General features: G+C 41.0%; 2 protein-coding genes across 2 annotated transcripts in view; both read right to left on the minus strand.

Moving 5' to 3' along the window:
• Positions 1 to 40: 40 nt before the first annotated feature.
• Positions 41 to 7,782, minus strand: LOC146454290 (kelch-like protein 28). The gene is made up of 5 exons (XM_085095606.1): positions 6,455 to 7,782; positions 5,091 to 5,461; positions 3,435 to 3,643; positions 2,244 to 2,606; positions 41 to 1,645 (listed from the first exon to the last, which is right to left on the minus strand). The coding sequence occupies exons 1-5, from the start codon at positions 7,088 to 7,090 to the stop codon at positions 1,416 to 1,418; spliced, it is 1,809 nt and encodes a 602-aa protein (XP_084951732.1). The 5' UTR covers positions 7,091 to 7,782; the 3' UTR covers positions 41 to 1,415.
• A 215-nt stretch (positions 7,783 to 7,997) lies between these two features.
• LOC146454291 (RNA polymerase-associated protein RTF1 homolog) overlaps positions 7,998 to 10,759 on the minus strand; it is a 24,138-nt gene continuing 21,376 nt past the window's right edge. Inside the window, exon 17 of the mRNA XM_085095605.1 lies at positions 7,998 to 9,772. Coding sequence (XP_084951731.1) covers positions 9,663 to 9,772 — 110 coding nt within the window. The 3' untranslated portion in view covers positions 7,998 to 9,662. The remainder of the gene's footprint in view (positions 9,773 to 10,759) is intronic.

Consider the following 10,759-nt stretch of genomic DNA (forward strand, 5'->3'; position numbering starts at 1 on the left):
ATACTGGAAGTTGATTCAGGCAAAACTAAGGCACAGAGAAATTTAATACAGTTTTTTGTGTTATTGCAGTTACCGTTATTTTTCGTAGATCTCATTCATGCTCATCACAGAGCTACGTGATTACAACTAAAGCAAAGTCACAATTCTGTGAGGTATAAAGACTGGCTTACACATGCGATAAGCACAAGCACAAGGTGACATACGCAAGCGCAGTGAGTTAAACTTTTGGCGCCAAAATTTTAAATCCAAGACGGCGGACGCCGAGGAGGTATTCAGCAACGAGGCCAAGTTGTTGTTGCTTGTTCTTTCATTGTGCTTACGCTTGCGTTATCCCGGTTTACACGGGCGACATAACGATGCAAACATATGCGTAAGCACAACAAAAAGGAACGATTTCCTTTTCTTGTGCTTGCGTTTATGCTTGCGCTTATATTTGCGTAGCCCCGTTTACACGTTGATTTCTTGTGCTTATACTTGCACTTATGGTTATTCTTACGTCGTACGTGTAAACCAGCCTTAATTCTCGTGGCCGTCAAATGTCCTGAAGTAAACTAATCCCCAAAAACCACTTATGGCGGCGAGGGATGAATGCGGCTGTCTTTCAATTGAACGATGAAATTAACCGTTGCCTTATGGTGCTATAATATCTACTTAATCTAGGTCTAATTTAAGCGTAATACAGGCTTGAACGGTTGCTAAATTCGGAGCTAGAGTGGTTGAGCAAATATGATTTATTCTGCGTATAAATACACGCAAAAATATGTAAAATGGCTTTGTTTTTACGGAAGGGAGCCCTTGGTAGCCTTCAATATCCTGCAACACGAGCGGGGGTCAAAATTGGTTTCCGTACGTCATCAAATGCCTCTACCAAAAAGTAACACTTCGTTGACGACTAAATGAAAGTAATACCAATTTCGCGCCGTGCTACACATTTGCTTGCGTCTCCAACGTAGACCTCATGTGATTGCTCTTGTTCGGCACAACCAATTACAAAGTGAAGAGGTCGATGACGTATGAAAATTTAGTTTTGACTCGGTGTTGACCTGTAATTGGTCGATTTAAATTTGAGAGGCACGGACCGTATTGTAGGAGTCTAGTGCCTAGAAAACCTGTTGCACTCGGATTCTGAATGGAATTGGGATTTGGAAATCTTGATGAACCACGAATTTACTGGATGACTGATTGACTGACTAACTGACTAACTGACAGTGGCTGCACCGGATGGCTGACTGACTGCCCGGCTTGCTGACTGAATAACTGTCTCACAGACTGGCTGGAAGACTGAATTATGACTAACTTACTGACTGACTGGCTGGCTGGCTGACTGACCGTCTGACTGACATTATGACTGTCTGACTGACTGAATGACTGACTAACTGACTGGCTAAAAGCTCCAGGAACAGAACAGAAATAAGTTATTTGAGCTTCAATGGAGTGAGGTGATTGCTATTAACTCTACACGTGACACATCGGTACCCTTCTCTGGCTACTGGGACTGACGTCACTCGGTTCCATTGCCCCTGTGATATGTCAAAGGATTCTATGGAATCCAGCACTCTCTCTCCTTTGTAATCTCGGCCACCGATGACGTAGATTTTCTTGTTGAGAACAACGGCCTGGGCATCCTGGCGGAACTCGTTCATGTCTAAAATAAAAGAAATGATAAAAAGGTTAGGTAGGACGAAATGTGTACAGAATACTGGGAGAGTGGAAGAACATGGATGAAGGGCCTCATAATGGTGATTATGATGATGATGATGATGATGATGATGATGATGACGATGATGATGGCGATGTTTATGTATTTATTCTTAGTAGGCTAATTGGGGATACTAACAATGAAACTTCAGTATACTATAATGAGAAAAGAAGGAATTTATACTAAAATTAAAAGCAAACAAATCAATCAGAGCTCCAAGCAAAAAGGGGTAAGAAAAACAAATAACAAGAACGAGAGACTTAAACAAGTCACATGATTTCGGCCCTAAGATAACACGCTATTCTTTAGAATCTCTAATTTTGTTGGATGTGTGTTTTACGCAGTACGCTGTTGTTTGTTTATTGCTCCGTCAATGTTTTTACAGCCACTCCTGTAAGCCATTCTAAGAGCTGTGTGGTGGCTGATGAGTTCAGGTAACGATTCGTGTTATATTTTAGTCTGTGTTGCCTTCGATCGACTGGCCGATGAAACAACAAATTCCTTCTGATTGGCCAGAATAATACACTATCTCTATCAATTTTACCTTTTGCCAAGTTCCACTGGTGCGTTTCTACGTCATAAATCTCACATTGTCGAAGCGTATTATACCCATTATTTCCTCCCATTACATAAATTTTTCCCTCCAGCTCCACCGCACATGCGCCCTCCTTTCCACAATTCATTGGCAGCACAAAACTCCAGAGATTAACCGCTGGATCGTATCTCTCCATGCTGATCTCGGGCTCCATTCCTTGGCCTTCGCCTCCAATTACGTAAATGTGTGTTTCCGTGGCAACCATGGTGTGACGAGTTCGCGATACAGAGGGAGGCGAGAGAAACTTCCATTTGTCGTTGATTGGGTTGTACACTTCAAATGAGTTGCTATGGGAACCATTTAGCATACCACCTGTATGGGAAGAAGAGGATAGGAAACCATCTCCGTGTTGAAAAAAAAATGCACTCTGTGTCACAGACGAATTTAACTGCTGGATGACTTAACGGTGCGCGGAAAATTTTGTCCGCAATGTAGAAAAACTATAGCGCAATAAGCTAATCCAAGATTAACGCAGAAGCTGTACTTCAATTCCCAAGTAATTTAAGGCCTGGGTTATGAATGATCCACAATATTTTCAGTTTGACCGCCTAAAACAGGATGAAATTTTTCCTGATCATAAAACTTCATGTGTTCCTTTGCTTTAACAAATATAAGTTTGATACCCGTTCGTTAAAGGTCTTAGCTATCGTACTGTGTGAATAAACAGTAAGGATTGACGAGTGAAATTAACCTCTTTTAACTAGAGTAAGCCTACATGGGGCGCATCAAGAGAAAAGAAGGGGACAGATAGGGAGATCCCCAGAATCCCTCCTGAATTTCACCTTAGTTATTTTTAGGCGTCGTTAAAACGGAAGTCTGTTTCACGAGACCTCCGCAAACGTATCTAGATGGCTGTAAATGCCACTTAGAAAAGCCATACTGGATATTCAACAACCGCCATAACACAATGCGACGTTGGCACTCTCCGATAACTTCCTGTTGTGTCAAACTGACTGTTTGCGGACGTCTTGGGGAACCAACTTCCGTTTAGACGATGTCTAAAAATAAATAAAGTAAAATTCGCATATCCAAGGTAACGCTACCCGTAGTCTCCCTCTCTGTCCCCTTAGTTTCTCTTGGGCGGATAGAACGAGTTAAATTTTTCATATCCCCAAATTTGTGACCATCGTTCCAGCTTACCAGAGACATACAGCAGGCCTTCGTGTTCCATAGAAGCACCTTTGCCCCTTGCTTCCTGCAGAGGAGCCACGAGGTCCCAATGATTTAGGTGTGGATTGTAGCACTGCACGTTATCATGAAGCAGCAGGGAGGCCTTGCCTTCCGTTGAACCAGCACATGCGTACACAGATCCTTCCACTACGGCGATTGAATGATCATACAGCGGCGCTCTACAAAACAGAAATAATGTCTACCGCATGGAATACGTTTTGAGGTTTTAACATTTTACAATTTTTGGCCAATCGCTTAAAGATCTTGCAAAAACGATCATTTTATGCAGAAATATTTCTCACATGAAAGGCTAGCGCTACTCCACTATAGAATTTACCATGTGAAGGCATGTCACTATTTCTAAACTTCCCAGTGATCGCAAAATGGCACAGTATTTTTTCATACAAATATGGGATTCCTTCTTAACACACTTTGGTTGTTTCCAACATCCACCTACCCGGCAGTTTTTTTTGTAATAACGACTCATTTCCAAAGTTGCAGTAGTCCAGACCGTCTTTATACTAAACGAGCTAAGAGACACATAACCAGACGCAGTACATATTTTCTCCTAAGGCCTGTTCCAAACGTCGTGCTACTGCCGTGCCCATGCCAACTTAAATCAATTTGACCCGGCAGTGACACGACAGTAGCACGGCAGTGGTTTCCAACTTTAATTCAGTCGCGCCAAATTCTAAAATATTCAAATGCGTAGAACGCGCGAATTAAACCAATATACATTAAAATAATTTATGAATTTAGTTCTGCACGGCAATAGCACGCCGTTTGAAACCAAGTCGTGCTCCTGCCGTGCTACTGCCGTGCGAAATAGTCGTGTCGAACTTAATTCAGCCTGGCGAACTAAATGGTTTCAAACGTCGTGCTACTGCCGTGATTAAGTGGAATTAATTCCTGAATTTAGTGCGGCACGGCAGTAGCGCGGCGTTTGGAACAGGCCTAAGTTCGACCCAGCATCACCCACATCCGGCACCTTTTTGCGTACCCCCGCGGTAAATTTGAAAGTTCGTTAGAGGAAAGAGCGCAAAACAATAAAGAAAAATGGTTACGAAACGCCTACCTGAGCCTACGTTTTGCTCTTTTGCGAGTAAAATTTAAGGCTTGGTAGTTTCAAAAAGGCCGTTTTCTGGGAACAACAACTTCGAGTTAAGGCTAAATAGTTGTCCCAAGAAAGCATGACAATTGACAACGTAACAAGGGTAAAAACTTTCACTCGTCCAGACTGTAACGATGCTGTTTGGAACCTTCACGAAATTCGAACTGACGCATTCATTTAAGATATATTTCAATTGCACTTGCTCAAAACGTCCGGAAATTTGAATTGCACAGGTACAGTTTAGATCCGCAATAAATTTTTCCCTTTATGTTCTGCAGTCCGGAAAGCAAGTACAGAGTGAACAAACGACCTATCCGTGCAAACTTCGAATTAAAAGCAGGATCCACACTGAATGTGAACATAAAACCACTTACTATGATGAAAGCACCCCGTTTTAAGATGATGATGATGATGATGATGATGATGATGATAGCTAGTAAACGTAAGATGTTATCTTACCCCTACGTGTTTCATATGTCGTGCTCTGTCCACTATAGAGAAATATTAAAACTTACCGCAAAGGAGCTAAAGTATACCACTGATCGTCGCCAGGCTCGTAACAGAACGTGACACGCACTTCTTCGGGGCTCCGTCCTTTGCCTCCAACAAACAAAATCACGTCCACGAGAGTCGAACAAATCCTGGGTATCGTTCTGGGGCTGCGCATAGACTTTTTCTGGTCCTCCTCAGCCGTGTTAAACCTCATGGCTTCCATAACCATTTCCTTAGCGGTCGGGGACCGCTGTACCAGCTCCTCTCGCTCCACGTGGTCAATGAGGGTGTTTGTGGGTAGTAAAGGAAGCCGAACGTGTTGGAGTAATTTTGCAAAGTGGATGCCCCGCTCTTTTCGATCATATTCTGTCCATCTTACCAGGCTGTCGAATACCTACAAAGGGTCATTATCAATACTGTTTCGTGAACATCGTCTTCGTGTCTCTGGCAAGTTTGTTCAAGTTTGATTCAGTTCAATTCAGCTCAGCTCTAGCCCAGCTCAGTATAGTTCAGTTCAGTTCCGTCCTATTCCGTTCCTTTCCGTTTCGTTTCATTTAGTCTAGTATAGCCGGTTTAGTTTAGTTTAGGCTAGGCTAGGCTAGTTTAGTCTAGTCTAGTCTAGTCTAGTCTAGTTTAGTCTAGTCTAGTCTAGTCTAGTCTAGTTTAGTCTATTCTAGTCTAGTTTAGTCTAGTTTAGTCCAGTTTAGTCCAGTCTACTCTAGTCTAGTCTAGTCTAGTTTAGACTGGTCTAGTCTAGTCTGGTCTAGTCTATTCCAGTTTAGTTTAGTTTAGTCCAGTTTAGTCTCGTCTAATTCAGTTTAGCCTAGTCTAGTCTAGTTTAATTTGATTTAGTCTAATCTAGTCTAAGCTTAGTTTAGCTCAGTTTAGTCTAGTTTAGTTTTAGCTCAGTTTAGTTCGGTTTAGTCTAGTCTACTCTACTTTAGTCTAGTTTAGTTTGCTCAGTTTAGTTGAGCTTAGTCTAGGCTAGTCTAATCTAACTTAGTTTAGTTTAGTCTAATCTAGTTTAGTTCAATTTAGTTTAGTTTAGCTCAGTCAAGCTTAGCCCAGCTTAGCATATTGCAGTGTCGTTTAGTCAACTAAATTTAGTTTTTTTTTGCCAATAGTCGAAAAATACGACCCAGAGTTTGGCAGGTTAAAAAACAAACAAGATTGAGAGTAATATGACACTTTCCAGCAGTTGAAAGCTACGTTTACACGAGCAGTATGGAAAAGTATGGGGACAAGATAGGAGAATTTGGTTTTTGATATTAAGGAATAAAAGGGTTAAACATACAGTCGGAAGCACTGAAATCCCCCTCCCCACCCCACCCCCTCCCCCTCACAACATGGCAATTAATTAATATCCTGTACTGTTCCCCACATCTACCTGTTGCTCGCTCGTGACGTAAATATCATTGTTTGATAACACCCTCTCCAACTCATCCTTTCCCAGCTCCAAAAACTGCGCAGAGTTTGCAACTTTCACAAAATTGTCACAAAAAAATCTCTGGCATCGCTGGTGCAGTCGTTCCTGTCCATGAACTAAAGAAACTTCCCGTACTCTAAGGCAATTCTCAGGCGTCAAGAATTTCACCAACAAGTAAGAACACTCCTCAAGCAAACTTTGAAGTTTGAAGAAAATTGCGCCCTTAAAAATTTCGACAGCATTACGACTGTTCATGAAAATTCTCCCTCCATACATGTAACCCAAGAGAGCTTCCATTGTCGAGCGATCGATGTCTTGTGGTAGGTCCACGTTTTTAATGAACCTTCCACTTTCACTGTCTATGAACAGAGAGCGAAAATAAGGACTTGCCACGCCGAGGATGTTTCGATGGCACGAAAACTTGTGAGCGCCGATCCGAAGCGTCACGTCGCAGAGGATTCCCTCACGGCGCAGGAACTGAAAATACTCGATAATAGACTCTTGGAAGTTCCTATCCACGAACAGATACGTTTCGTCTTGTTTCACTCTGTTGAGGTCGGTTTGGATATCTCCTACATGACAATTATTTGAAGGCATGCTTGTACTGCGTGAGTATCTGTGGCAAATATTTTAATTCGTTTGCAGGTCGAAGTATTTGGCATGTAAATTTAACATCAACTTCCACTTTAATTTACTGTACCAGTTTTAGAAGCCGTAAACCAACAGGTGCCGTGTGAACAGGTGGCACAAATAACACAACAGTTTGTTGGTTTGATGCCAATTCAACATATATTCAAAACGGACGAAGTACAACATCGAGCTTTTTATTGCAAGGGAGAATGATAAACTTTTGCAGCATCTTTGTTTTTGTTTATATACGAGAGTTTGGCTATTTTATTTTATTCGGAGCATGTCGAAATGAACGAAATCACTGTGAAACTACTCAAGATAATGAAGCATACTTTCAGGAACACAACTTAGAGTAAAGCAATAAGAATTCAATTCACCATGCAATATCAATAATTTCGATGGCATCGAAAATGGCGGAGGCTGACTACGGTCCTTTAAGAAGTGGGAGAAATGAATTCGTATTTTTCAATAATAATACAAGACGACACTGCATGAAAGGTGCTTAAACAGTTAAAGGTTTTGTGTGAGTGAATTGTGTGTTTTTTCTTGTAATTGACTTCGTATTGTTATTTGTTGCTGTTCCTGTTTTAGCTTTATTTTATCAACTAGTATTACGTCTTTTTTTCCCTTTGTTATAGTTAAAATTGTATTCTTGAATATTTAACAATCAATAAAAAATAATTAAAAAAAGGAGGGAGGAGAGGACTGGGGGAACATGTCTAAGGTCCGTGCTTGAACACCAACCTTTGCGACTTTTGCCGAAATTTATACAACGTAAACTTAATCTTGTACGTGTTTTCACGCAAATGTACAAACTTTTTATTTGTAGAAAGAGAAGAAGTCATTATTACGTTACAAGGATGCTAGAAAATGATCAAGGCATTTTCCATTTATTATCGGCTTCGCTTAAGAAACATTAAACGGAAGTAAGATAGAATCATACACACAATTTTCTACAAACTGTTATAATACAACTGAGAAAGACACACTTCACTCCGCGTAAAGGAACCTAACCATACAAGATTAACTGCTATTTACAAGCTTATTTCAAGTGACATTCAAGGGCGGAGTTACAATGCTGATACAGTTTCATAACTAGAAAAAAACGAAACTATACTTCTCAGGTCTGAATAAAATTCTCTCCGCCAAACGCCCACAGAGACGAAAAATTGTTTTCGACAGGTAAATGTGATCGATGCTTCATTGGTACATGTAACAAGTGCCTGTTGACGGCCCACAATCACAAAATTGCCGCGTTTGCTCTCGATGACAAAAGAAGTTTTAGCTTTGAAAAGGGCAACGTATTTCGCAAACGACTTTTTTTCAAATAGCCGACAACTAAACAATTACAAGCCAACTATCACAACTTGTCAGGCGAGGAAAGAGGGCGGCAAAATATCATCATGATGGCTTCTGATTATGAACGCATTTCGACATAGGCTGTCGTTCTCTGATCGTTTACGGCATGAAAATTAACGTGGGATCCATTTTTTTTTACGTATTCATGCATATAGATCTGTATCTGTATTTTAATTAGGCGAAGCTAAATCAACAAAAATAGGGAGCTTACTCACAGACGTTCGTGAGCCACGGACGGCAACCGGAAGTCGAATATTTTTTTTGGTGCGTTTTTGCTCCTCATTACGGACGGGAAAAGCTCTTGTTGGACGTCTGTGGCTTCGCGTTACAGTTACAAACGTGATGGCGTCAAAACGCTCCAAAAAGGAAAAAAATCGACTTCCGGTTACCGTCCGTGTCTCACTAACGTCTGTGCTTAAGCTCCCTGGTAACAAGAATTTGCCGCCCTCCTACTTCAGCCGTCCTGTTGCGTAAGTAGACTACTGAAAACAATTTCCCTTTCCTGTGGAAGTTTTAAAAAGGACGCATCATTATGACTACATATCATGCGACAAATTCCCAACTTGAACGTACATCTTTTCTTAAAACATTTTAAAACTAAAGAGCTAAGATGCAAATACCCTGACGAAATTGACTCAAGAGGGTCGATAAAATCCTAAAGTGTGAACATCAAATGAAAGTTACCAGATGGTCCTTTGCAGTCGCACTGTTTTGTAGGCTGCGTAAATAGTTAACAGTTTAGTCTGCATAAGAACCTTTAAAGTTGGCCACTTTCAAACATATTTCATTCATAGCAGTTGCGTTGCTCTGTTGCTCTCCACAGCCAATCCAGTTTATTAGCTTCATTCATTCACCCGCCCAGTCAAACCGTAAGAAATTTAGGCAGCTCCTCGATAGATCAACAACGAAATGAAATACAACAAAAAGTAGGGGTTTTTTTTGTTCAGTAATCTATGAAACATTCATAGAATGTTAAACAGTAGTTGTCGATATATCGAGAAAGAGTCGACATTCACAAGTTCAACATTTTCAGCTTGCCCGTTGTATAATTGACAACCTCGATTAACACTCAGACAGCTTCCAGCGAAATTTCTCAACTCGAGTATCTGCCAATTGCCGCGAGTTCGTAACCTAAATCAGGCCCGCGGCTGCCGCAAATTTTGCGCGCAGTTCAGCATGTTCAAATCAGCCCTCTTCGTTTCTTGTAGTCTTCGAGGTTAAGTGATCTTCTCGGTGCTCCGTCTCTTTCTGTGTTTGCGGGGCGTGGAGTCGCTACCACAGGACGAGATTCTGTCAACAGAAGATTCAATTATCAGAAAAACTAAGATGCTGTGTTAATGCTGCCTTTTACGTCAACTCGCGTGTTTTCTACGCGAAGAATTGTGAGCACTTCTAATTAATAGGCGTGCCGTTCATACAAACATCATGACATTTCGAACTCACCGCTGGTGATCGATTCGTTTATTCTCGTGGACTGTATGTTTTATCAAGAAGTGATGTCGTAAGGAGAATTATCATATGACTCGTGAGGCCCCGCGCGCACTTTCATTGCAAAACTACTGAGAAAGTTACCGTTCAAGTTCAAGTTCAGGTTTATTCAAAATTCAAAAATTTAGCAAAAAAGAGAGACTGGCCCGCAGGTAGCGAGAGCTAATCTAGGCGGGCCAGACTTACAACTGTTTAAGGATAAAATATAATTAATATTATTACAGTTATTACAATCAAAGACAGAACTAATAGAATTTTTTTTTTGGGGGGGGGGGGGGTGGGGGTAAAGAAATCACGCGTAACACGAAAAACACGAGTAACGAAAAACAAAAATTAACGAGTTGTAACTAATTGGCGAGACCTATTTTCTGTACTATAATAGGCGTTTCAATATAGTCATTTTCATTTACCAAAATATTGAAGAGAAGCCGGCGAATTTCTCCTTTGAATTCTTTCTTAAGTAAATCTCTTAATTGGAGTGGTATCTCATTCCACAGTCTTACGCCAAATCGCGAAAAAGGACGTTTATGTATTTCTAGTCTAGAATTTTGGACGTAAACCCGTGCGAGGGTTGTGAGAATTGACGCGAGGAAGGCGTACGACAATGCCTTACGACCCTGCTACAAACAGTTACGGGTCCGCACAGTGCGATCTGAATGATTTTGTCGCACGTAACTAATCTAAATTTTGGCTTAATCCTTTAAACCCAAGATTTCGAAAAACCAATTCCCCCATGTTGTCCCCATGCTTTTCTTATAAAAGTGCTGGGGAGAAGTTACTAAAATATCA

This window comes from Pavona decussata, unplaced genomic scaffold (genome assembly GCF_977016875.1).
Source record: "Pavona decussata unplaced genomic scaffold, jaPavDecu1.1 SCAFFOLD_303, whole genome shotgun sequence".
Lineage (NCBI taxonomy): Eukaryota > Metazoa > Cnidaria > Anthozoa > Scleractinia > Agariciidae > Pavona > Pavona decussata.